The sequence below is a fragment of the Leuciscus leuciscus genome (genome assembly GCF_965113295.1).
Source record: "Leuciscus leuciscus genome assembly, chromosome: 24".
In the NCBI taxonomy this organism is placed as follows: domain Eukaryota; kingdom Metazoa; phylum Chordata; class Actinopteri; order Cypriniformes; family Leuciscidae; genus Leuciscus; species Leuciscus leuciscus.
Genome location: NC_138723.1, coordinates 10,713,889 through 10,741,593, shown reverse-complemented (window position 1 = coordinate 10,741,593; position 27,705 = coordinate 10,713,889). Strand labels below are relative to the sequence as shown.

Sequence of the window (27,705 nt, the reverse complement as noted above, 5' to 3'; positions counted from 1 at the left end):
TTCGTAACACCATCGGCCGTGGCCGGGACACCAGAAAATACACTCTTATGGGATTTATCTGGGTAGCCGTAAAGCGGCGTTTGTGTGCAGGCAAGCGGGCTATTTCGCCGACTTGTTTACTGCAGAATACACTGGAACAGTCGCATTTACTGGAACTGAACGAGCGAGAAGTTGCCATAGAAACAGAAAGCGTCAACATGCTGGCGTTTGTTTGCAGGCGTGCGTGTATTACAGCAGGCTTGTTCACTGCAATATTGACATTTCCAGTCGTCTGAACTTCAGAGGCGGAAACCATAGAAACAGAGTTTGGGTGCAGGCGAACGGGTTGTACCACGCGCTCGTTGGCTGCAAAATACACATCTGCAGTCGCCTTTTCAGGGAACTGCCAGAGCGAGAATTGACGGCAAAAAGTGTGTTTTGCCGGTAGACCCGGGATTCGATCGCGGGTCTCTCGCGTGAAAATCTGACGATCTACCACTGGACCACAGAGGAAGACACATAGATATTCAGTAGCGCGAGTATTATCAAAGAGCGTCAACATGCTGGCGTTTGTTTGCAGGCGTGCGTGCAAAACAACAGGCTCGCTCACTGCAATATTGACATTTCCAGTCACCTGAACTTAAGAGGGGAATGAGAAATGTGTCAGGAGTGGAGGTCGGCCCGGCCGCAGCGGGGCTAAAAAACACCCTTTTCTCCTTTCGCCAGTGACGCACGGGAACCATAGAAACGGTGTTTGGGTGCAGGCGAGCGGGTTGTACAGCGCGCTCGTTGGCTGCAAAATGCACATCTGCAGTCGCCTTTCAGGGAACTGACAGAGCGAAGCATTGGCGGCATAAAATATCTGCCGTTAGACCGGGATTCGAACCCCGGTCCCTCGTGTGAAAAACCTAAGATTCCGCCACTGAGCCACAGGGGGGGAACACAAAGGTGTATAGATGCATGAGCATATAAAAGAGCGTCAACATGTTTTCTTCGGCGTTTGCTTGCAAGCGTGCGTGTTACAACAGGCTCGTTTGCTGCAATATTGATATTTCCAGTCGCCTAATCAGGGAACTGAGTTGTCTTTTCGCCTGTGAGTGACGCATGAATGGGGCGCAAGGGCAGGGTAGCTTTCTTGTAACGTAAAGAAAAACTAACCCCGATCGTCCGCTTCCAGCCTCCCTTGTGAACGGCGCAGTTTGCGCGGCTCGAACAGAGGGAGAGAGAAAGCTAGCCCCGTGACCGTCCGCTCCTGACATCCCCTGTGAACGGCGCGGTTTGCGCGGCTCGAACAGAGGGAGAGCAGGTATCATCCCCCAAGCAGGCAAGGCAAGCGGGCGCACCGGCGAGCTTTGCGGGTTGGGGGGGGCGGAGGAGCAGTCTCGGAGAAGGATGCCAGGTGAGTCCTCAGAGTCACCAGGCAGTAACTGGCTCGCAGTGAGGGCGGTCGCCGTCAGCGAGCGCGAGCGCGAGAGCTGCGTGATCCTCAGGAAAGGGGCGTCTTGAAAAAGACGCCCGGCTCTTTTAGTGCAATGAGAGTGTGTGTCGCGGCGGCGAGCACACACACATACACAAAACACAGTAGCAGAGAAAGGATATAACGCCGGATAGCGCAGCAGGAAGGCGACTGAAGGCGGCGCGGCCAGCGGCTTCAGAGTGTCGACTCGTCCCGCTGAAAGGCTTTTTCAGACGGCGCGGCTTCTCTCCGGGTCCAGCGATGCGAGAGCTTCGCTGAAGAGATGAAAAATCAGTGAGCTAGCCTCTCGAAGCTATGTTTATAGCCCTAGACCACGCCCATTCTGGCGGGACGTGACGTATTGGGCGCGAAGCGCCCCCATTGGAGCTGACGTCACGAGTGGGCCTTATCGATAGGCTGCTGCAGTTGCCGCAGGGCAGCCAATAGGCGCACAAGCCGTCTCGCCTGTGTCTGCATGCTGCCGCAACGCGTTTTACATTATTTCAAAATTAAGGATAATTTTTTGGCTTCAGTATCTCGCGGAAAAGAGATTTTCCCCTAGCGTAAGATTTACGCAGTACGAGAGTACCTCTCGTAAGAGAACTGTTTGTTTCGCGCTTCACGTGATCTCATCTCGCGATAAAAAATGAGAACTAACCTTACTGGTTCAGCATATGTTTTTAAGTTGAGGCGGCAAATACTCTAGTTATGTCAACTTGCAGACTAGTTGAGACAGTGAAAACTTAACATGTTAAGTTGAATTAACAAATTCAGAAACCACAAGTTGTATAAACTTACAAAATTACATTGAAACAACTAAAATGCGGAATCATTTTTTACAGTGTAGATCTGTTGCTTGTCAACAAATAAATTGTTTATGATCAGTAGACTATTAATAGACATTATCCACTAAGTGTTAGTAGATATATTTTAGGACTATCTAATTAAAGTGAAAAACAGTTTATATCAGTAGAAAGTCTATAACCTATCAACAGATTGAAAACATACTTTTTTTGTACGTTTGGATGGATGCTGAAACGTATGATACAGACACGTCTGCAACGTAGAATTATTACGAATTCACAGCTACAAAACGTTTATGAATCATAAAGATATCTGTATCATTTCCCTTATACTGTTTTATAGATAAATGTAAGTTCCCTTAACCCTACTCCCAAACCTAAATATAAATTACTCATTTTATACAGAATATAAAAAGAATAAAACACTTTATGGACAGAGATGTGTAGGGAAATGCCAGTTTTATTAATAGCATTAAAATATATTTTGAGCCACTAACATTAATCCTACTCCTGCCATAACCATTTCTTAAAACTATGCAGGCTAAAATTATGAAGAAAAACAACAGATGTGTAATCATAATAATTTATTGCGAAAATGTAAATCGGTACCAAAAGTCGCTCAAATGACGATGTGTTGCAGTCCTCTCTGGCAGTATATAATAGTTTTATATAAGGGACAGAGCAGAATTTAAGTTATTAATCCATGAAAATGTTAACCCAGCTTCCCTCTGCATGAAGACGGCGCGCGCGCGCTTCTGCATTTCAATGTTGTTTCAACTGAAACACGGCATGCTGCAATCTGTGACGAAGCAGGCGAGAGCCAATGAGCGTTTGATATCACTGCCGTAAAACATGTCGTAACGCTTCTTGAGGGCGCAATTTTTTAATTTAAATTCATCACGAGCGTGGGATTTGACATTTACGGTCGCTGCTGAGAATGGAGATGGAGACCGCTGGATGTGGATGAAGGGCTGAATTTGGATCTGTTTCTTGCTTGCGTATGGATTATAAAGATTTGGATTACATCTAATGTTACGTTAGCTAATACAAATTATGTATTTTGTTAATTTATATTGTGTTTTGGTGTATTATGGTTCTATAGGAGAAAACGCCTTTTGTGTCTCACCGTAACGTTAAATAAACTAAATGTTACAAAATGGTTAAACGATTCAAGAAGGTATTGTTAAGGGTTTAAACTATAGTCTTGTCTGTTAACGATAATCCTCCGAAGCGAGTTTGCATCAGGAACAGAGATTATTTCTTAAATGAGTAACTGTTATAACGTTAAACTGCATTTAATAAATGCGATTTTCTGTAAAACTTACTATCATGAAAGGCTAAATGTATTAATTAATAATTATTGTTATTTGTTGTTCATAACTTTTGATCTTGGCCTCGGGCATTTGAAATGATGTAGACTATTGAGAGTTTTCTCATTTGGAATGCTCAATATAATTTTTTTCTCATAATCAGATGGTTCAGATGTGATCGTGATATCCTAGTAAATAATGGGTTGTATTCATGGTTGTATTATATATATATATATATTTATATATTATTTTATTTAATAAAAGTGATTTTTTTTCTCTGATGTGCTGGCCATAGTGTTTGTTCTACCTCAGTCAGGTTAGGTATGCAATCTGTTGACAGGTTATAGACTTTCTACTGATATCAACTGTCTTTCACTTTAATTAGATAGTCCTAAAAGATATCTACTAACACTTAGTGGATAATGTCTATTAATAGTCAACTGATCATAAACAATATATTAATCTGTTGATAGGTTATAGACTTTCTACTGATATAAACTGTTTTTCACTTTAATTAGATAGTCCTAAAATATATCTACTAACGCTTAGTTGAGAATGTCTATTAATAGTCTACTGATCATAAACAATTTCTTTGTTGACAAGCAACAAATAAGCAACTACATGTAATCTTTAGTTGACTATCAACAGATTATCTACAAATGGTTAAAACATTTTTAAAAACATTTTTAAATCAGCTAAAATAATCATTAATTTGATGCACATGAGACCCCTTGAGTAGGATATGCAGTATCATATAGGCTACTACATATGCTGACATGACTGTTGACTTTTAACTGACAGATTGATCTTGAGTTGTTGGTACTCAATCTACAGAAAGTTAGTTGACAATTGAAAGTTAGTCGCCAATTGGTTAATAACCTGTTGCAAAATAATATTGACAGTCAACAGGCACTTTTTTCGTAAAATCTGTAGATTTACACTTGAATTGTACCTTATAGTCTATAGGCAGTCAGTTGAACGTATGTTACTTGTCAGTTGAAACAGTGTTGTTGAATGTCAACTGATGCACTGTTGACAAGCTACTGAATGGCTACTAATAACTAGTATAGTCTCAACAAACGGACTATCAAGTGTTACCATTTAAGTTTATTGTTCTACAATGTGAAGAAAATCCAGCAAAACGCGGGGGCGCGTTTGCCGACCTCAGAGGGTTAAACACCTGTCTTTCAAGACAGTGTTTCTTCTGGCTCTCGCTTCAGTGAAGTGCATAGGGGACTTACACGTGCTCTCAGTAAGCGCGACGTGCATGGAGTTTGGGCCTAATGACTCAAGAGTTATACTCAAACCTAGCAACGGTTATGTTCCAAAATCCCTCAACACACCGTTTAGGGTGCAGGTCATTTCCCTGTCAGCCCTGCCGGTCTCTGACGAGGAAGGAGACGCGAGCTTCCTTTGCCCAGTCAGGGCATTAAGAGCTTATGTGTCTCGCTCATCTGTCTTCAGACAGACGGAGCAGCTCTTTATTTCGTTCAGCGGACGTTCCAAGGGACTAGCTGCGTCGAAACAGAGCCTATCCAGATGGATAGTTGACGCCATTGCGCTGGCATACACTTCCAAGGGCATGCAGTGCCCGTTGGGTGTCAGAGCGCACTCCACGGTCAAGTGGGATTGCCTTGCAAGATATATGTATGACGGCAAGCTGGGCCTCCCTGTCTACATTTATAAGGTTTTATAACCTAGAGGTTCCCGCCTTACAGGCCAGGCTGTTGTCGGTCTAAATAAACCAGTACTGTCTGTTCTGATGCTATCGGTTCAGAATACTGTGTCCGCTGAGCACTGCTCGCTGATCGACCATAAAATGCTTATGGGCAATGAATAAGACCCACAATTTTCCATCAGTTCAGGCCGTACTGCGCCCTGTCTGTATGATGTAATTTGCGTCTGAGGGACGCTGCTATATGTGGAAGAGCGCGGTTCCGCCCCTCCCTCTTCCCAGACTCCCTGTGAGTTCCGTTGGTGATTGTGCACTATATGAACCCCGGGCTTTCGCCCTTTGGTCTTTGGTGTCAGATCCCAGCACGCCCGGCGTTTTACATTGGGTCCCCTAGCGTAAGATACTTACGCAGTACGAGAGACCTCTCGTAAGAGAACGTACTCGGTTACTAACGTAACCTCGGTTCTCTCTAGAACTGCGTATCTTGCCGTGCATGCACACGCTCTGGTTCGCTTCGGCGATGAAAAACCAGATATCAGCTGCCTGCGAGCCGGATTTATAGGCCTAAGCCATGCCCGTTTCGGCGGGACGTGACGCAGCGGGCGCAAAGCACCCTCATTGGGTCTGACGTCACGCTAGGCCTCGCTCGATAGGCTGCTGCAGTTGCCGCAGAACAGCCAATAGGCACGCGAGCCGTCTTGCCTATGTCTGTATGCTGCCGCAACGCGTTTTACAATAATACAAAATTAAGGATAATTTTTTGGCTTCAATATCTCGAGGAAAAGGGATTTTCCCCTAGCGTAAGATACTTACGCAGTACTCGTTCCCTCTTCTAGAGAGAACCGAGGTTACGTTAGTAACCGAGTACGTTTTTAAAAGTGTAAAAAAATAAATAAAATGCATTTGTTTAGTTAGGGTCAGTCATTTTGAAAGTTGTAATCAAACAGCTTTTTTGAAAAACTTTTTCAATTTCAGAATTTTGCAAATGTTAATTCTTTGGTATTTTGTTCATTTGTTAAACATTTTCTTTTATTTAAAAAAAAAGTAATTTGTTAACATTTTTGTTAAAAAGTTAATTTGGTAACTCTGTATATACATGTTAAAAATAAGGTTTTTAACACCACAGAATGATGTTGTGAAGCCATAATCTTCCACTGCTTTTGCTTTGGTATAGTCTAATAACATTTGCTGATAAATGAGAATTAAGAAATATTTTCACTTCGTCTCCTGCTTCCGCGCTTCCCCTGCCTTTAAGATTAAACAAATATCTATGAAAAAAATTAATAAAAAATGATGAAGCCATTGCGTCGAGCAGGACGAGGCCGAGGGCCGTGAGAACAGCACAAGGCCGGTGGCGGGATTACTGATGAGCGACGCACCGGTCTCGTATCTCTCAGAGAGGAGCAGAAGCATAAAAGGAGCAATGACAGTGAAGGACGAGAGAGGCCAGGCCTGGACTTTTATTTTAGTTTTATTATATGTGGCAGCAGTCGCCCGTGAGGTGCAGCTGCCTTTACTTTTATATTTATTTTATTAATAAAAGTCTTTAAATGTTTGCCGGTTCCCACCTCCTTCCCACAACAATGAACTGTGTTACAGCCATTAATATACAAATTGCTACATTAGTGCATGTATATAGAAATTAATGTCAAGTCAAGTATATTTGTATAGCGCTTTTCACAATACAGATTGTATCAAAGCAGCTTCAATGTATTAAATTAAAATAATACATCAAAGTTTGTTTCAAGAGGAATTTATTGATTGATCAAATTAAATTAAATATCCCCAACTGAGCAAGCCAAAGGCAACAGTGGCAAGGAACCGAAAAACTCCAAGTGACCTAATGGTGTCCTAAAACTCCATCAGGTGACCTAATGGAGAAAAAAAACCTTGGGAGAACCCAGGCTCAGTCGGGGGCCAGTTCTCCTCTGGCATTTATGAGCTAGAGGCCGGATTGTAGTTTGAACTGTAAGATTATATGAATGCCTGGCTGAAGAGATGCGACTTTAATCTAGTTTTAAACTGGGAGAGCGAGTCTGAGCAACGAACAGTATCAGGAAGACTATTCCAGAGTTTTGGATCCAAATGTGAAAATGCTCTCCCTCCCTTTGGTGGTTCTGGATATCCTAGGTATAACTAAAAGCCTTGAATTTAGTGATCTTAAAGAGCACGATGGATTATAGGGCGATAGAAGATCCGTTAAATAGACTGGAGCCAAGCCGTTTAGGGCTTTATAAGTCAGTAGCAATACCTTGTAATTAATACAGAACTTTATAGGTAACCAATGCAGTGATAAAATCGGTGTTATATGATCATATTTTCTTGATCTAGTAAGAACTCTAGCGGCGGCATTTTGGACTAACTGTAGCTTGTTTGAGGATGCAGGACAACCAGCTAATAAAGCATTACTGTAATCCAGTCTCAAGGTCTTGAACTAACTTTTCTGCATCAGAAACTGATAGCATATTACGTAGCTTAGCAATGTTTCTAAGGTGGAAAAAGGCTGTTTTTGTAACATATGAAATATGATTTTCAAAAGACAGGTTGCAGATGTGACAGATATAGAAACATAAATGAAGTTAAACAGATGAATGTTTGCTGTTGAAGCTGCACAAACACAAGTTGAAGATCCTTCACTAATAACTTCCTGCAACTTTTAAGTGTGATAAACTATAGAAATTATAGACAAAAACATGTTTTCTAATCAGACAGAAAAAAAAAAAAAAGCTTTTTTCCCCTCAGTTGGAGAACCACTGAACAGTGATACACAAATGAAACATTGAGAAGATGCCATCATAATGCTTTCATTCAAGAGAAGAGATTTATCAAACTTTTAGATTTATTAATAATGACTGATTACTTTGCGGTTTCTGTTAATGATTGAGCTCCTTTGTTGCTGCAGTGACTCATAACAGACTATAAAGTACATCTACGGATGGAGCCGTCAACACAGACGACCCACAGAAATCCCAGGTCAAAGCTCACATGCTTGTGGTTATTGGGACAGGCAACCATCGAGATCCAGTCGGTGCCAGCGGGGTTGGATCGAGTGACACCCGTTCTGCAAAATCATCATTTCTTTAGCATTTAGATCAGAAAAAAAGTAATCACTTTTGTTCATACAATGTTTCATATGAAGGTACCATTTACCTTTGGTATAAGTTCCCTTGAGAGTTGACACCAAAGACACTGCCATCAGTTGCTACTTCAATCATGGACAGAAGTCCAGGAATATTCACAAATTTGCCGGACCCAGAACAGGCATTACTAGACACATCCTGCACCAGACCCAAAGAGACACAAACCAGTCAACCATAACAAAGTCACATAAAATAACTACGTTTGCTACTTCCACACCAGTTTCTTTAGTTATGTCAGAAAATCAAACGCGTGTGTGAGGTCTAGTTTATTGTTAAAAACCTGGTGTATTTAAACTTGAACTCATGCCCTTGTATTTAACATTATGACATCACCTTCAAGATGTAGATTTGGTCAGCGCTGTTCACTCCCCAACAGCTGTACGGGCCACAGCTGTAATACTTCAGCTTTCCATTAATTGAAACCCAAGGAATAGTTTTTGGTGTCCATTTGTTGTTAGCATCCATATTTAAACAGAAGATGTCATCATTTGCATTGACACCTGAAATGATCTGATCACCTCCAGCATCCACCTGTTTGAGAAGGCCTAACAATACAAATCAACAGGTTGGATGAAAGATTAATTTAAGAATAACTATAAGATAATGTCTTAAAACAAATTAATGACCGATTAAGCATGTATTGATTTGTCATTTCTCTTTTCACCTGGAATCTGCACAAAGCTGCTACCCAACACCTTGAAGATCTTGTCAGCTGCATTCACCCCGAGCAGACCAGCAGGACCAACACTGAAGTGCTTTAGAGACGTGCCAATCTTTCTGAAGGCATTAATATTTAGGACAAACGCTTCATTTTGATCATTCACTCCAACCACTAAACCAGATCCAGCATCTATCTGCTTCAGGGAGCCACTCATCACTTCACAGTTTAAAGCTGTGAAAACATGGAGCAAAATGAGTACAAACTTTCAAAAATGAATTACATACTATTATATAAAACACCATCAAATATTTTTTTTAAATGGATTTATAATATATTGATGTTACCAAGTCACATTAGTAGCTTACCCAGAGTGGGAAGGAACTGGCAGCTGACGAGTAGCAGGACGCTCTGAAAAAACTTCATTGCTCTTTTCAGAACCATAAATCATTTATATAAGTGAGTTCAATAGGAGTAAGGATAAACTATAACGAACATTAAATTAACATTAATTAAATGAAGACAACCTTCTCTTGATAGACCAGAATTCAGCAGTCAGTGTGGATTCTTCTCCTCTGCAATACAGGTACTAGAAATTTGCATCCAATGTTGACAAATGCTATTGAGGGGTCATTTAAATAGCCGAAATATGTTGCCTGATTAGACTGGGGGCTGATGTTGCCTGATTATGCCGTTTGTTTCTATAGTTACATATTGCTGTCACCTGCACCTAGTTTAGTTCCTTTGTTTGCCCAGTGTATTTATACCCTCAGCTTAGTTCAATCTCTTGTAGGTTCTTGTTTGGACATGTAATCTTCTCTGAAGAGTTGGAATTCTGCCAGCTGTAGCGCAGAGTCTGGTATAAGTCCAGAATGCCACGTTTCGGTGAAGCACAAGCTGGAGGATGAAACAAAGTCTCTGATTTTCCCTACCAGTTCCTTGTTGTCATTAGTCTTTGTGTATTAAAGCCCTCATGTTTGCCATGTAACTATGTTCCAGAATTATGATTTCTAGTTCATGTTTATTTTGTGTTTCATGCTTTGGATTAACTCAGGGTTTATGCGTCATGTTTTTTTTTTTGGGATTATCACCATTATAATAAACTGCACTTGGATTCCCTATATTGTTTTTGTCTGTTTACATGTCAGCATTGTTAAATTGTGTAAATGATTAGTTTTCAAATAAGAAAGTTTTCTCAGTTTGGGGTTTGTCAATATTATATGTGAAGAGTTACTCCTGTATATTCTCTGTTTCATTAAAGTCTCTTGTAAATTGTTCATTCTATGCCACTTCAGAATCAACTACAGAGCACCCGTGCCGTGACAGTTTAAAAATTGGTGCTGGAATGACTGCATCAGAGTGATCATGTCATCTCTGTGATTCAGTCTGCAGATGGATCTGTGAGGGGACCATTTAAAATCAATCTTAACATTATCAAGCTTTCAAACAGCTGCATTTGTTTAGTTAGGGTCAGTCATTTTGAAAGTTGTAATCAAACAGCTTTTTTTCTTTTTTTTTTACTTATTTAAAATTTCAGAATTTTGCAAATGTTAATTATTTGGTATTTGCTAATTTGTTCATTCTTAAATGTTAAAATGTTAATTTGGTAACTCTGTATATGACAAAGGTTTTTAACACCACATGATGTCGTAAAGCCGTAATCTTCCACTGGTTTTGCTTTGGTAAAGCCTTACAACATTTGCTGATTGTGTACAAATGAGCACTAAAGGTGCTCTAGGTAACTTTTTAACCTTAACTGAACAGCTTCGGAGTCAGTGGAATGGTTATATTACTTATTTCGGGTTGAATGGTGGTGGTTTCGCACCCCCCTGGTGCCCGAGAGCGGAAAAAACTCACTTGCAACTTTGGGCCGGCGGGCCGCCGGCCTCGCCGTCAGGAAGTATCGCGTGATATCAGGTCTCGCGATGTAACGAATTGCTTGACGGCACTGCACACGAACACGCCCCCATTCAAGCACCGGCTAGCTATAAGCAAAGGGCAACGATAGATTGAGTTATGGCTGAGCCTGTAAAAAAGCAGCAGAAAGCTAGGAAATCTTTGTCGGAGGACCAACGAAAGAGGAAACGGGAGACTGACCGAGCAAGAAGTCAGACTCGAGTAAATATCGGACCGGCTTTTTCAGAATGGGGAGAACTGAGAGAAACAGAAGCCTGCAAAACGGATGCTGACCTGGCTGCTGTTGCAAGTATCTTTGGAATAAACTGTGTTTAATATTTAAATTTCAAGTAATTGTGACCTCAGGATGTTTGCTATTGTCTGTAAAGGTTTTTATTATGATCGCTGTCTGTTACGGGCTTACTAGTACGCTAGATACTATAACTTTGATGTTAGCATTGTCATTAGCAAACACGTTTGATTTCTGTAACGTTAGCACTAGTTGTTTGGCCGTTCCTCTGTCGGTTTTATTTGTGTAACTTACACTTTTATTTTATGTCACTAAGTCAACGCGTCTGATGATAGGCAATAAACATGTTGCACATATGATCGAGCTAGAAAAAACATTCTGATGTTTTCTTAGACAAGCAAAGGTAAACCGTCATTCTACCAGATGAACTGGACCTTGCTAATATAACTTTAGACAAATATTAGCCTCCAATATATATATATTTTTTATGCTCATGCCCACTCTCCCAAAAACAAACACAAAAGCAGTAGTTCACCTCGTCCGTTCCCGGTAAAAATACTAGTAGGCCTATGCATGACAACACATAAATCGCCATCAGTTGGAAAGAAAATATTGCTTTACTTGCCTCGGTAGACATAACTGGTTTTGAAATAGCCGGTTCCTCTGCTCAGCTGGGTTGCTCGTGGCGAGGGACAACAGTTTGTTTTTCTGACAGTGTTTGAAAGCATTTACTACCAGACACTAGGGGGAGCTTCATAGAGAAAAAAAACACTCAGACTTGCCTGGTGTCCCTTTAAGAAATATTCAATTCATCTCCTGCTTCCTCTGCCTTTAAGATTAAACAAATATAGAATATTTTCAAATATAGAAAATAATGTGACAGATAAAGAAACATAATGAAGTTAAATAGATGAATGTTTGCTCTGTTGAAACTGCACAAACATAAGTTGCATATTTCCTAGTTTGAATCCTAAGATCCTTCACTAATAAATTCCTGCAACTTTTAAAAGTGTGACGACAACTAGAAATTATAGACAAAACATGTTTACTAATCAGACATTAGAAATAAAATGCTTTTTTTCTCAGTTGGAGAACCACTGAACAAAATGATACACAAAAGAAACAACATTGATAAGATGCCATCATAATGCTTTATTGATTCAAGAGAAGAGTTTAATCAAACTTTCAGATTTCTGTTAATGATTGAGCTCCTCTGTTGCTGCAGTGACTCATAACAGACTATAAAGTACATCTACGGATGGAGCCGTCAACACAGACGACCCACAGAAATCCCAGGTCAAAGCTCACATGCTTGTGGTTATTGGGACAGGCAACCATCGAGGTCCAGTCTGTGCCAGCGGGGTTGGCTCGAGTGACACCAGTTCTGCAAAATCATTTCTTTAATGTAGCATTTATATCAGAAAATAAATAATCACTTTTGTTCATACAATGTTTAATATGAAGGTTCCATTTACCTCTGGTATAAGTTCCCTTGAGAGTTGACACCAAAGACACTGCCATCAGTTGCTACTTCAATCATGGACAGAAGTCCAGGAATATTCACAAAGCCGGACCCGGAACAGGCATTACTAGACACATCCTGCACGAGACCCAAAGAAACACAAACCAGTCAACTATAATAGTTACATCAAGTAACTGCGTTTGCTGCTTCCAAACCAGTTTCTTTATATCAGAAAACCAAACATGTGTGTGAGGTCTAGTTTATTGTTAAAACCTGGTGTATTTAAACTTGAACTCATGCCCTTGTATTTAACATTATGACATTACCTTCAAGATGTAGATTTGGTCAGCGCTGTTCACTCCCCAACAGCTGTACGGGCCACAGCTGTAATACTTCAGCTTTCCATTAATTGAAACCCAAGGAAAACTGCTGGATGGCCATTTGTTATTAGCATCCATATTTAAGCAGAAGATGTCATCATTCACATTGACACCTGAAATGATCTGATCACCTCCAGCATCCACCTGTTTGAGAAGGCCTAACAGTACAATCAACAGGTTGGATGAAAGATTAATTTAAGAATAACTATAAGATAATGTCTCAAAACAAATAAATGATTAGGCATGCATTGATTTCTGTAATTGCTCTTTTCACCTGGAATCTGCACAAAGCTGCCACCCAGCACCTTGAAGATCTTGTCAGCTGCATCCACCCCGAGCAGACCAGCAGGACCAACACTGAAGTGCTTTAGAGACGTGCAAATCTTTCTGAAGGCAGTATTATTTAGGACAAACGCTTCATTCTGATCGTTCACTCCAACCACTAAACCAGATCCAGCGTCTATCTGCTTCAGGGAGCCACTCATCACTACACAGTTTAAAGCTGAAGACAGAGCAAAATGAGTACAAATAGAAATTTTCACAAATGAATTACATACTATTGTATAAGACACCATCAAAATTTTTTTTTAAATGGATTTATAATATATTGATGTTACCAAATCACATTAGTAGCTTACCCAGAGAGGGGAGGAACTGGCAGCTGAAGAGTATCAGGACACTCTGAAAAACCTTCATTGCTCTGTTCATAACCATAAATTTATATAAGGGAGTTCAACATGAGTAAGGATAAAACATAATGAATATTAAATTAACATTAATTAAATGAAGACAACCTTCTCTTGATAGACCAGAAGTCAGTGTGGATTCTTCTCTTCTGTAATACAGGTACTAGAAATTTGCATCCAATGTTGACAAATGCTGTTGAGGGGTCATTTAAATAGACGAAATATGTTGCCTGATTAGACTGGGGGCTGATGTTGCCTGATTATGCCGTTTGATTCTATAGTTACATATTGCTGTCACCTGCACCTAGTTTAGTTCCTTTGTTTGCCCAGTGTATTTATACCCTCAGCTTAGTTCAATCTCTTGTAGGATCTTGTTTGGACATGTAAACCCGGCTCAATTGGCCCAATGGAGGCATCCGGTCAGTGGGTGAAGGTTTTTGTTTTGAAGGTTACTGTCTTTCCAACGCTATCTCACGACCAATTCGTACGAGTGATAAAAAGGTTACGAATTCGTACGACCTCACTCGTATAAATTTGTACGATTTGTCTAAACCCACATGATGGGTACGTTTAGGGGCGGGGTCAGGGGTAGGTCATTCATATGAATTCATACGAATTGGGCAATTTGTAAAATATGTACGATTTAGCAAAAATCTTACTAATTTGTACGAGTGAGGTCGTATGAATTCGTACGAATTAGCCACCTCGTAGAATTCGTACGAATTGCCGTGAGATCAGGCTGGTCTTTCCTCGTGGCAAAGTATTTTGATTGAATGAAAAACATTTTCTCATATGCATTAACTCGTTATTTCATCTGACTCCATAAATGAAAAGGTTTTAATGATATATGTTCATCATTAAATGTGAGCGAATGTTTGACTATTCTTTTGAACTCTTTCCTGAAAATAATGTCACAGTCCGTTAGAATAAAAATCAAATGTTTACAATTTATTATGTCAGGTAAATATATAATGCCAATTTCATAATCAGTTCAAAGATAAAAGATACAAAACCTCAAATGCTCTGGAATAAAAAGTGAAGATGCGAACCTTGACATTAGGAAATGCATGAATCGCCCTGAGCCTTTTGCTGCATTTCATTATATAGACAGAAACTTCTTTCACATGGAAACATCTGCTTACAATGGCAATTTGCCTTCAGAGTTTACACCTTTTGGGAACAGAATGCCATTTGCCTGGAAGACGCGCACCCTCTTTTGTGTACAAGTTATCCATAAAACTCTTAACTTATTACCTTTTGGTTTACTTCTTTGGGAATGAGACATTTGTACCAGTTGCACTGAGACATTTCAAATGATAACAAACATGTATAATACTGTATGATAATTATTCAAATCAAACCATATCAATTTTGGGGTGAATTTCAGGTGATCTCAGCATGAAAGAGAGAGAGTGGGGGAAGTGGGAAAGACATGTAGATTAAGATGATTCTGAGGTGAGACTTGCGTCTCGAATGGTGATGCTACCTTCACGAGAGTGAGTTCAAATGTTAATTTCCTTTGTTCTCTCAGAGAGTAGCCCTCTCTTCCAGTCTTACAGCTATCACCCTTCACCGTCTGTTAGGGAGGCAGAAGAGGAAAAGGACGTCTGCCCCGTGCCAGCCACGGACCCCAAGCCAGAGCACACTCCCGCTATGGAGCCAGAGCCAGCCACCATGTCCATCCCGGAGCCTGAGCCAGTCACCATTTCCGTCCCCTAGAGCCTACCGCCAGATCCATCCGGGAGTCAGTGCTTGTGGCCAAGTCCATCCCACAGCCAGGAACGGATTACTGTCTGATTGATTTGTAGTCTGCAGATCCATGTCTCACCCTTTTCTTCACCCTCGAAATCTCTCCTTCTCTGCCGGTCCTGTCCGACTATATGGACTATCCGCTTCCGCCCAGAGTCCTTCCTCCTCCAGTGGTCAAGCTCTCCAGCTCTCCGGCTCCACCTCAGACTTCTCTACTAAGGGACCGTTCGGTATTTATGGAAGGGGCCACCGGAGGAAAATAGGGGAGGGTCATGTCTTTTTATTCTTTGTTGAGGGGAGGGTCATTCAACTTTTTTTAGTCTAGGGGGAGGGTCACCCAACTTTTATTTACATGAAAACAGCAACATTTCAAAGTGGCTTGTTTGGTGATATTTTTTTCCATTTAGCTCCATGTTGATCTCACGTTATCAGCCCCCCTTCGATATCAGATGGGTCTGACCCAACAAAAATCCAGTTTGGCGCTGTTTGACAGTGCGCGCGCACTTCAGTTCGCGCTTAGAAAAAATCCATCATGTCAGAACAGAATGCCAATGGAATGTTTACCCGGCAAAGCTTTAAAGCACGAGCAAATAATGAACTTTTGTGATTGCGAATAAGTGCACAGTGTCCTGTGAGTGTAACTCTACCACTGCATTAACATGTGATGTGAACGTTGAGTTTTACAGCAGGATTGCGACTGAGGCGCCAGAACTGCAGCTGATAGAATGTGCGCTGTAGCACGATACTACCATATTTTAGTTCCATTCTTATTTTGTTTCCACGATGTGTAAGATGTAGGGCTACCACATCTTTAAATTACTATTAGTATTATTTAAGTTAACATAATAAAATACGTAGACCTACACCACAAAAACTAGTTGAGGATAAATTCGTTAAAATTGGGCGATTCCAGTGTTATAGACGTAACATTTGCAGTCAAAACTTGAAATATAAATTCTCAGAAAATGCATTTAATACCAATATTTTGGAGTCAAGACATTAGAAAAATAAAGAAGTCAAGACATTAGAAAAATATCAGTCTACACATTAAATTTTATATTTAATATGAGGGAAATACACGTGACGTGACGTGACACAAAAAAATCTTTAACTTTTAGGTGGCAAAATATGTTTTAGTAATTCTTCTATAAATTACACTGTGCAAACCAAAAGATATATACCCACCGGATGAATAAAGATCGGCCTCCACAGAACATAAAATATTATTTTTATTTTATTTTTCGTGTTCGCATTTATGTGAAAAAAAACTAAAAAACAATAACAATGTTACGGGCGTGACAGTTCTCCATTACGGACATGACTGCTCTGAAAGCGACTTTAAAAATTGCACAGAGACCTCAAACAGAAAGCACAAAGCCTTTCTTTAAAGTGAATTTCGTTTTTTTATTAATTGTATCTTTATTTTAATCAATGTTTCATCTGGATTTAATAAATAAGAAGTAAATATAGTAGAAAATAGATAATCACCGAGGCGCGGGCGAGTGAACTGGGCTGAGTTTCCCGAAACCTTCTTAACGCTACGTCGTTCTTAAGTTACACCTTAAGCTGTACCTTATGGATAATACGTGTTTCCCGAAACGTTCTTAGTTAAGTATACCTTCTGTAAATCATACTTTCGGAAGGTTGGTCTGGACCATTCTTAGCTTCACCTTATCACTGTTGCAGGGCTATATGAATATAATTCTGAAGTTTGAATACACACAGACAGTGTTCAGTTAGGCTAATTCAAGTGTTTTCATGCAAAGAATAAAATTGTCATTACACTGATTGTTGTTAGAATTTTAATTATATTATTATATATAATACAATTTTATAAATGTATTTTAATAAAAGAGCGCTTTTAAAGGCCAGTGAAAGCAAAGGCTACTGTCAGTTAAGTTCTATTCGGACGCTGATATTGTTTATCATGGGCTCGTACGGTATTTTAAACATTTACAGGGGTAAGTCTGTGATTTTAGTGCCGTCCGAATCCATAATATCAGTGTTTTTTCTCACCCAACCCGCGTAAAAATCCCTGGCCAAATTAGTACCTACTGTTTTTTGACGAACAGGTCGTGTGGTAATTTAATTGCCGTCTGAATCCACATCTCTGCGTTTTCAAGAAGAGATTCAAAATTCACTGTTTAAATCCTTTTTGATCACTGCCGAGCACCGTACGTACGATGTAAACTTTTATTACTGAAATGCTTGAAAGTATTTACAAGAACAATATTTCATCGCAGCTCCACCTCAGCGAACAAAAATGGGAAAGAGAAGAAAGCACATACAAATTTAAATGGTTATTATGGCAGCAATATATATGATACAATTTTAAAATATGTAGGCAATGCTATTATAGTTTGGATTACTTTTTATAATATCCCATGAGTCCTAATAAATGCAATTTCAACTATTTCTAAAGTGCTTTTTTATAAAGAACACCGCTTTCTCAGATAAGCAGCCCTTGCACGAGAGAATAATTGATTCTCGAGCCATCGATATCAGCAGATTTAGCACCATCGCCACGCACAGCACCGGGTAACGTCGCACGTAAGAAGGTATATCTTAAGCAGATTCCTAAGGTATTAGTTCGGGGAACACGCCTAGAAATGGTATACCTTCAGTTAAGTTATACCTTAAGAGTCTTCGTAGTGCGCTAAGAGACAACGTTATCGGGAAACTCAGCCCTGGACTCTTGTCTCATAAATGAACCGAAACTCAGCGTAAGGTATGCTACTTGCCTCACAGACCTGAGAAATATATAGAAAGCTTGAAATGTCTACTTTTAAACAGAACAATTCAAAACGAAGGAAAACAGACGTACTCGGTTACTAACGTAACCTCGGTTCTCTCTAGAAGAGGGAACGAGTACTGCGTTTTTGTAAAAACGCTACGGGAAAAGTCTCTTTTCACGAAATACTGAAGCAAAAAATTATCCTTAATTTTCATACCTGTAAAGCACGTTGCGGCAGTGCTTAGCTATGGCGAGACGGCTCGCTCGCTCATTGGCTGCTCTGCAGCAACTGCATAAGCCTATCGAGCGAGGCCTGAGGTGACGTCAGGCCAATGAGGACGCTTCGCGCCCTCCTAGCCATTTCCCGCCGAGATGGGTGTGGCTAGCCTCTATATAAGGAGCTCGAGAAGGCTGATTCACTTGATTTTCATCGCCGAAGCGAACCAGAGTGAACCGTATGCACGGCAGAGAACGCAGTACTCGTTCCCTCTTCTAGAGAGAACCGAGGTTACGTTAGTAACCGAGTACGTTCTCTTACGAGAGTCCTCTCGTACTGCGTTTTTGTAAAAACGCTACGGGAACCCCTTGTAAAGCGCCGTGCGTGCTGGGATAAAGACACCAATCACTGGAGCAAACCAGGTGTACAGTGCATAATCACCAGATAGACTCACAAAGAGTCTGATTACATAATTCCCCATATTGCAACGTCCACGGACGTAAAACATGACCTCACAGAGAGAGTCTAGAGACAAGAGGGGATTCCTCTGTCCTTATAAGGTTGCGTCAGCAGACGCGAATATGACATAGCATAGACAGGGTGGGGAAACCTGAGCTAAATGCGGGAAATGTGGGTCTTACACAATTCTGCCCATAAGACAGTCGGCAGCGCATTGCGCATGCGATTTCAGTGTTCTAGTTAGACAGCTGAATCGGCTACACCGATAGTAGCTTAGCCTGCAAGGCGGGAACCTCTAGGTTGTAAAACCTAATAAATGTAGACGGCGAGGCCCAGCCCGCCGCCGTACATATATCCTGTAGGGAAATCCCGCTGGACCAAGCCCACGAGGAGGCAACACCCCTCGTGGAGTGCGCTCTAACTCCCAACGGGCACTGGAGGCCCTTGGCAGTATAAGCCAGCGCTATGGCGTCAACTATCCATCTGGATAGGCTCTGTTTCGAAACAGCCATTCCCTTGGAACGTCCACTGAACGAGACAAAGAGCTGCTCAGTCTGTCTGAAGACAGCAGAGCGGGACACGTAAGCTCTTAAAGCCCTAATGGGGCAGAGAAAACTTGAGTCCCCTTCCTCACTTGATCCCGGCAGGGCAGACAGGGAGATGACCTGAGCCCGAAATGGTGTGTTGAGGGATTTTGGCACATATCCATGCTTAGGTTTGAGTATGACTTTAGAGTCATTAGGTCCAAACTCTAAGCACGTTGGGCTCACAGAGAGCGCGTGCAGGTCGCCTATGCGCTTCACTGAAGCGAGAGCCATCAAAAACACTGTTTTGAAAGACAAATGCTTGAGGCTAATAGATTGGATAGGCTCGAAAGGGGCACCTTTCATGGCCGCCAAAACCGTAGAAAGGTCCCACATAGGAACTGAAGGAGGTCTGGGAGGATTTAGCCTCCTAGCTCCCCTGAGGAAGCGGATGACTAAATCGTTCCTTCCTAGAGACTGCCCCAGCGTTGTTCTGGAAAACGCTGTAATAGCCGCCACATAAACTTTGAGCGTGGAAGGGGATCTGCCCTTATCCAACAGCTCCTGTAGGAAGGAGAGAACCTCCGTCACCTCACAATTGAGAGGTGATACGCTCCGAGCTGTACACCAGCCGGAGAAAACCGACCACTTCGAGGCATAAAGCCGCCGAGTCGACGGCGCTCTGGCCTGAGTGATGGTGTTTATCACTCCCTCTGCGAGGTTAACGGATAACCGTTGAGCGCCCACACGTGAAGCGACCACAGCTCCGGGTGCGGATGCCAAATCGAGCCCCCGGCCTGCGAGAGGAGATCTCTCCTCAATGGCACTGGCCATGGAGCGATGTCTGCTAGCTGCATCAGGACTGGGAACCATGCTTGGTTCTTCCAGAACGGTGCTACAAGCAGTATTGAGCATTTCGTTTCCTTGACCCGCTCTAACACCTGAGGCAGGAGGGAGACGGGGGGAAAAGCATAAAGCGGGCAGCGCGGCCATCCGTGGGACAGCGCGCTGTCGTTCTTGGAAAAGAACACGGGGCAATGAGCGTTTTCGCGGGACGCGAATAGGTCCACCTCCGCTCTGCCGAATCTCTCCCACAACAGCCGGGCTGTTTGTGGGTGTAGAGACCATTCGCCCAGGGGAATGTTGTTCCTGGACAGTCTGTCTGGGCCCACATTCTGGAGCCCAGGCACATGCACTGCTCTCAGCGAGCGCAAACTGTGCTGAGCCCATATTAGGAGGCGTTTCGCCAGCCTGTACAGGGATGTGGATTTCAGACCGCCCTGGCGATTTATATAGGACACCACGGCCGTGTTGTCCGAACGGACTACGACGTGTTGGTCCTTGATGTGGGGATAAAAGCGCGTTAGCGCGTTGTGCACTGCCAGCATTTCCAGGCAGTTGATGTGTTGGAGCTTTTCTCGTTTCGACCACAGGCCGAAAAACGGTCTGCCCTCGAGCAGCGCTCCCCATCCCGAGGTGGATGCGTCGGTCGACACCATCCTCACTCTCGAGGAAGTCCCCAGGCTTACACCTGATCGGTACCAGTCGTCTGCCAACCAAGGTGTCAGGGCTGTGACACAGCTCTGATCGACCTTGAGACGCAACCGGCCGGACACCCATGCTCTGCGCGGTACTCGCGCTTTCAACCAGAACTGCAGAGGGCGCATGCGGAGCAAGCCCAGCTGGAGGACCGTTGATGCTGAGGCCATGAGACCTAGCATCCTCTGAAACGTTTTGAGCGGGGTAGACGCGCCGCAGCGGAAAGATCTCGCCACGCGCTGAATGTGCAGCACGCGCTGTGGCGACAGCCGCGCTGTCATAGACTGTGAGTCCAGAATGGTACCCAGAAACGAAATCGTTTGACTGGGGTTCAGTGAACTCTTCGTCCAATTGACCGTGATACCAAGATTCTCGAGGTGGTCGAGTAAAATGGTTTTGTGCTCCACGAGCTGTGATCGTGATTGAGCTAGGATCAGCCAGTCGTCCAAATAGTTCAGCACTCGCATGCCTCTGAGTCTGAGAGGAGCGAGCGCCGCGTCCATGCATTTCGTAAATGTACGAGGTGCCAGGGACAAGCCGAACGGAAGGACTGTATACTGGTATATCTGACCCTCGAAGGCGAATCTCAAGTATCGCCTGTGACGTGACGCTATCTGTATTTGAAAATACGCGTCCTTCAGATCTATTGACATGAACCAGTCTCCTCGGCGAACCTGCGCGAGAATTTTCCTGGTCGTGAGCATTTTGAAACTGCGTTTCACTAATGCTTTGTTCAGCCGTCTTAGATCCAGTATGGGTCTGATACCACCGTCCTTTTTGGGGACTAGAAAGTATCTGCTGTATAGCCCCCCTTCGCTTTGAGCCAGGGGTACATGCTCTATCGCCCCTTTGCATATCAGTTTTGATATTTCGGCGCGAAGTAGGTGTGCTACTTCTAAATTCACCGTAGTCTCGACGCGCGCTGTGAAGCGGGGAGGGCGTCGACAAAACTGTAGCGAGAAGCCTCTTTTTATAATGCCTAGCACCCAGTCCGAAATCCCTGGAAGCGCTGCCCATGCTTCTGCATGGCTGGCTAAGGGCTGGATGCGAAGCGCGCTCTGTTCGCCGTGCGACAGAGGTGCTTCGAGGTGCGATAACATAGGCGTTATGCCTGTGGCATTCGAGGCGGGGGGCGCGCTTGATATAGCGGGCAGAGCGCTCGTCCTCGACCTTACTACAGTGCTTAACTGAGTGAGGGAGGTCTGAGCGAGCCCCGCGGGACTCATGTCTGCGAGTAAACGTGGGCGGGAAGCGGGCACATTTACTGCTTTGGCCGCGCTGCCTGTCTGAGCAGAGCGAGCGCGCACAGGTTTCGTTTTTACAGAGAGCCTGTGGTCTGTGAGACATAGTGTGTGTGGGCACTGGGGAGTGGGCACTTTCACTATATTGGAAGCGCAATCGACCTGAGTCGATTTTATGTGCGCGAGCCCTAAGTGTAGGGCTGTGCTTGTGTGTAGGGATGGGCACTGAGGAGTGGGCATCGACACTACATTTATAGCACCAACGGCCGTGGCCGGGACACCAGAAAATACACTCTTTTCGGGATATATCTGGGTAGCCGTGAAAACGGCTTTTGTGTGCAGGCGAGCGGGCAACTGTGCAGGCTTGCTTCTTGCAGAAAACGCTGGAACAGTCGCAAGTCTTGGGACTGAAACAGCGGTGCGCTTGGGTGAGAGACCGGCCGCAGCGGGGCTCACACACCTGCGCTTCCCTAGGAGTGCTAGGACTTCTTCGGGGCTTCCGGCTTCACCACAACCCTTGGTCGAGGCCCGCGCTGAGCAGGGCGTCGGCTGGTAGAGCGAGAGCGGGACCTAGAGCTGTGCTGCTGTCGCTGCTGTCGCTGCTGAGAAGGTGTGGCGGAAGGCGGGGGCTGATGCTGAGTGCTTCGCGGATTCTGTTTATCGCGATTCGCTGCAGAACCGGAGCGCTTCGGCAGGAAGTGCTTAAAGGCTTGGGACGCTTTCTGGGCCTCGGTAAATCTCTCCACGAACTCGGAGAGAGAAGAACCGAAAAGGCCAGCGGAAGACAGCGGGGCGTCGAGAAACGCGTTGCGCTCGGAATCAGCCATTTCCGTGAGCGTAAGCCATAGGTGCCTCTCAGCAACAGTGGCGGAAGCCATACATCTTCCCATGGCCTGTGCAGCAGACTTGGTAGCGCGGAGTGTTAGATCCGAAGCGCTCCTCAGATCCGCGATGCAGATAGCCTCCGGTCCCATCTCGTCCAGCTTACGGAGGAGATCACCTTGGAAAATCTGCAGTGTAGCCATGGTGTGTAGCGCTGACGCAGCCTGCCCAGCGGCGGAGAAGATTCGCGCGAGCAGCGTCGACGTCATGCGGCAGGCTTTAGAAGGCAACACCGGTTTAGTCCGCCGTCCAGCAGAGGGCGGGCAAAGGTGGGTCGCTATCGCCTGTTCCACCGGCGGAAGTGAAAGGTAGCCTCGGTCTTTCGCATTATCCAGGGAGGAAAATGCTGGCGACACAGACGAGCGCGTTCGCGCAGAGTAGGGCGCATTCCAAGCCTTCGCCACTTCTTCGTGAAGCTCAGGAAGAAAGGGGGCGGGCTTAGATTCCGGAGAAGTGCGCTCACCAGGGAGGAAGCTACCATCCAGCCGGGTACGAGAAGGGAGTTCCGGTGCAGACCACTCGAGGCCGAGGCTCGCCGCGGCCAGCGCGAGTACTCGCATGAGCTCCTTCTCTATGTTGGCTCTCGTAGTGGGCTTGCGGGCAGGAGGCGCGAGGTCCTCAGAGCTCGCCCAGTCCTCGCTGCCTGAAGCTAGCAGAGAGCAGGAATCCTTCTCTCTCGACGCGGCCTCAGAAATGACTTCCTCTGATGAAGCGGCGGCAGACTGCGGGCGCTGAGCATCAGGAAGTGAAACAGGAGAAGCCGGTGAAGCAGGCGGGCAAACCGGCGAGCTTGGTCGAGCTGGAGCGGGTTCCGGGGCCCGCTGCGAGCGGCGCTTCTTACGGCGCGGCAGCGCGGCGGGGAGTGCAGACTCTGAGAAGGATGCCAGGCGAGTCCGCAGAGTCACCATCGGCAAAAGGTCGCAGTGAGGGCAGCCGCCGTCAGCGAGCGCGAGTGCTGCATGGTTCTCACCCAAACAGGAAACGCAGATGACGTGTTGGTCTCCCTGGGCGAGTGGGGCTCGGCACGAGCCACATGAAGGTATCTTTAAAAAGACGCAGCTCTTTTAGGGGGTGAGTGTCGCGGCGGCGAACACACACACACACACACAAACAGAGTGGTAAAGGATATATAGCGCCGGAAAGCGCAGCAGGTACGGCTGTAGAAGGCGGCGTTGCCAGCAGCTTCGAGTGGCTCGTCCCGCTGAAATGCTTGCCTCAAACGACGCTTGCTTCCTCGTGATCCAGCGATGCGTGAGCTTCGCTGAAGAGATGAAAATCAAGTGAATCAGCCTTCTCGAGCTCCTTATATAGAGGCTAGCCACACCCATCTCGGCGGGAAATGGCTAGGAGGGCGCGAAGCGTCCTCATTGGCCTGACGTCACCTCAGGCCTCGCTCGATAGGCTTATGCAGTTGCTGCAGAGCAGCCAATGAGCGAGCGAGCCGTCTCGCCATAGCTAAGCACTGCCGCAACGCGCTTTACATGTATGAAAATTAAGGATAATTTTTTGCTTCAGTATTTCGTGAAAAGAGACTTTTCCCGTAGCGTTTTTACAAAAACGCAGTACGAGAGGACTCTCGTAAGAGAACTGCTTTCTGCTTATGAAATGTGCATTTCTCTCTGGCGCGTTCTGAGAAGATTGCGACGCATCGTCAACTTCATCTTTGCAGTCGACACAGAAAACACTTGTTTATTAATAAACAATTAAAATGTTTCCTTGCTATATTTGACATATTAATAATCATTACTTTTGCTGGTTCTTTGTGACAGCTTTTAGATGCTTTATTGGCAGCCCCACCCACATGTTGAACGAGTCACAAACATCAGCACCGAAAACATGATTTTTTTCAAATCTAAAATCAAAAATCGTGATATGAACCGAATCGTAGGTTTGGTCTATCGTTACAGCCCTAGTAAGATGAGAAAGCAAGAGTTTATGGTTTAAAAAAAACACACAAAAAAAGCAATGGCTATCTGAACATCTTTGCCAAGCGCAAACCAGTACAGAAGTAGGCTAATCAATAAATTATCGGGGAGGGTCATGCCTTTTTTCACAAACATTTTGGAGGGTCATAGAAAAATTAATTGCTGGCGAAGGGAGGGTCATGTCTTTTTTGACGACAGATCTCAAAACTCCTCCGGTGGCCCCTTAAATAAAAAACGAACAGTCCCTAAGTCCACAAAGGTTTTCGCGGCTGCAACACAAAATGAAAAAAGTACACTGATGCTAAGTGCACTCTAAAAAAAGATGATTCTTTAAAGGTTCTTTACACGTAGTAACAGTTCTATTTAGAACTGTATCATCCTGAAGAAGCTTTTATATGATGAAATTAAAGGTGAACTAAGTAACTTTTTTTACCTTAACTGAACAGCTTCGGAGTCATTGGAATGGTTATATTACTTATTTCGGGTTGAATGGTGGTCGTTTCGCACCCCCCTGGTGCCCGTGAGCGGAAAATACGCACTTGCAACTTTGAGCCGGCGGGCCGCCGGACGCTGCGTCAGGAAGTCTCGCGTGATATCAGGTCTCGCGGTGTAAACAATTGCTTTATGGCCAAAAGAAATCTGCTAAAATGCTGTCATTATTGCGCTCCCTCACGCTGTCCGAACCCGAATGAAGAAGACGTTTTAAAGAACGTCCCATCTGCTTTGATGTCGTTGATCTATAGCCTCTGGTGTCTGAGAATCACCAACGAGTTTTTACGACAGTGTTGTCAAATATCTATTCCGAAGCTGTGGGGGGAGCTCTAGAGAGAAACCTGCGAGCAAAAAGCGAGAATACAGCGAAGAAGTCCCGAAGCTACTGAGTGCTGCTTTAATGGTTCTTTGTGTTCGAGTTTGGGGTTCTTTATTCCCGCCTTTTTGTTTTTCAAATCTGTATCTGTCAGTCACCTCATTACTGATGTTCTGGAGCTCAGCTACAACTACACAGACTGTCAACAGGCAAATTATTTCTTTCTTAAAATGTCTATAAATTATAACTTTAAAAATTGTAACTGGTTTCCTAACAATCATGTCTTTTTCTCTTTTTAGTTTAACTGAACATGTCAGTGTGAGCAGCTCTGTTCAGTTAAGGATACTCATCTTCTCTTCTCTAAAGCAGTTAAAGCCTCTGTGTATTCATCCAGATTGTTGGTAGCATTTCTGAATACATCCCAGTCAGTACAGTCCAAGCATGCCTGAAGTTCCTCAACAGCCTCTCTGGTCCACTGTTTTGATGTCTTCACAAGCGGTTTGGAGAGTCTTAATTTCTGTCTGCATGCAGGGATCAAATGGATCATGACGTGATCAGACCATCCTTATGCAGCTCGTTTCACAGCGTGATAAGCTCTACTTACTGTAGTATAACAGTGATCCACAATGTTTTCCTCTCTGGTCGGGCATTAAATAGATTGTTTGTATCAAGCACAATTATAAATGAGTCCGAGTATGTGCGGGTCATTGACGAATAAGGTTTTTAAAAGTGTAAAAAAAAAAAAATGCATTTTAGTTAGGGTCAGTCATTTTGAAAGTTAATCAAACAGCTTTTTTGAAAAACTTTTTAAATTTCAGAATTTTGCAAATGTTAATTCTTTGGTATTTTGTTAAACATTTTCTTTTATTTAAAATTTTTTTACTTTGTTAACATTTTTGTTAAATAGTTAAAGGTATAGCGGAGGATGTTTTACTTCCTGGTGGGTAACCTATACTATTGGTCCTCCTAATTGTCAATCATTCTGGTGAATCAATCAAACTTTTCAAAAAGTGGAGAGGGCGGGTCTTATCTAAAATTTGGAAAGATCCTCCGCTATACCTTTAATTTGGTAACTTTGTATATACCTGTTAAAAATAAGGTTAACACCACAGAATGATGTTGTGAAGCCATAATCTTCCACTGCTTTTGCTTTGGTATAGTCTAATAACATTTGCTTATTGTGTACAAATGAGAATTAAGAAAGATTTTCCGCGCTTCCCCTGCCTTTAAGATTAAACAAATATCTATGAAAAAAAAAAAAAAAAAGCCATTGCGTCGAGCAGGACGAGGCAGAGGGCCGTGAGAACAGCACAAGGCCAGTGGCGGGATTACTGATGAGCAACGCACCGGTCTCATATCTCTCACAGAGGAGCAGAAGCATAAAAGGAGCTATGACAGTGAAGGACGAGAGAGGCCAGGCCTGGACTTTTATTATATGGCAGCAGTCGCCCATGAGGTGCAGCTGCCTTTACTTTAAATGTTTGCCGGTTCCCACAACAACGAACTGTGTTACAGCCATTAATATACAAATTGCTACATTAGTGCATGTATATAGAAATTAATGTGACAGATATAGAAACATAAATGAAGTTAAACAGATGAATGTTTGCTCTGTTGAAGTTGCACAAACACAAGTTGCTAGTTTGAATCCTTAGATCCTTCACTAATAACTTACTGCAACTTTTAAGTGTGATGAAAACTATAGAAGTTAGACAAAAAACATGTTTTCTAATCAGACATAAGAAATGTTTTTTTTTCCTCAGTTGGAGAACCACTGAACAAAGTGATACACAAAAGAAACATTGATAAGATGCTATCATAATGCTTTTTATTAATTCAAGAGAAGAGATTAATCAAACTTTTAGATTTGTTAATAATGACTGATTACTTTACAGCAACAGGAGCTCAATCATTAACTGAAGCCTCAGTGAC

The 27,705-nt window shown here is 43.5% G+C and overlaps 3 protein-coding genes across 4 annotated transcripts; all 3 read right to left on the bottom strand.

Moving 5' to 3' along the window:
* Positions 1-8,032: 8,032 nt before the first annotated feature.
* LOC309489391 (fish-egg lectin-like) lies at positions 8,033-13,847 on the bottom strand. Of its 2 annotated transcripts, none has more exons than XM_082158171.1 (6): positions 13,804-13,847; positions 9,390-9,451; positions 9,028-9,255; positions 8,697-8,908; positions 8,374-8,501; positions 8,033-8,284 (listed from the first exon to the last, which is right to left on the bottom strand). In XM_082158171.1, exons 2-6 carry the CDS (start codon positions 9,445-9,447, stop codon positions 8,140-8,142), a joined length of 771 nt encoding a protein of 256 aa, XP_082014297.1. In that variant the 5' UTR covers positions 9,448-9,451; positions 13,804-13,847; the 3' UTR covers positions 8,033-8,139. The 2 variants fall into 2 exon arrangements, with proteins under 2 accessions (XP_082014297.1, XP_082014296.1); XM_082158170.1 differs by lacking the exon at positions 13,804-13,847 and adding an exon at positions 9,549-9,622.
* LOC309489394 (fish-egg lectin-like) lies at positions 12,364-13,861 on the bottom strand. Its single transcript, XM_082158174.1, has 6 exons — positions 13,804-13,861; positions 13,648-13,709; positions 13,284-13,511; positions 12,956-13,167; positions 12,643-12,767; positions 12,364-12,551 (listed from the first exon to the last, which is right to left on the bottom strand). The coding sequence occupies exons 2-6, from the start codon at positions 13,703-13,705 to the stop codon at positions 12,407-12,409; spliced, it is 768 nt and encodes a 255-aa protein (XP_082014300.1). The 5' UTR covers positions 13,706-13,709; positions 13,804-13,861; the 3' UTR covers positions 12,364-12,406.
* Positions 13,862-18,428: 4,567 nt separating this feature from the next.
* Positions 18,429-20,990, bottom strand: LOC309489383 (uncharacterized protein). The gene is made up of 2 exons (XM_082158158.1): positions 20,595-20,990; positions 18,429-20,540 (listed from the first exon to the last, which is right to left on the bottom strand). Exons 1-2 carry the CDS (start codon positions 20,846-20,848, stop codon positions 19,112-19,114), a joined length of 1,683 nt encoding a protein of 560 aa, XP_082014284.1. The 5' UTR covers positions 20,849-20,990; the 3' UTR covers positions 18,429-19,111.
* Positions 20,991-27,705: the final 6,715 nt, after the last annotated feature.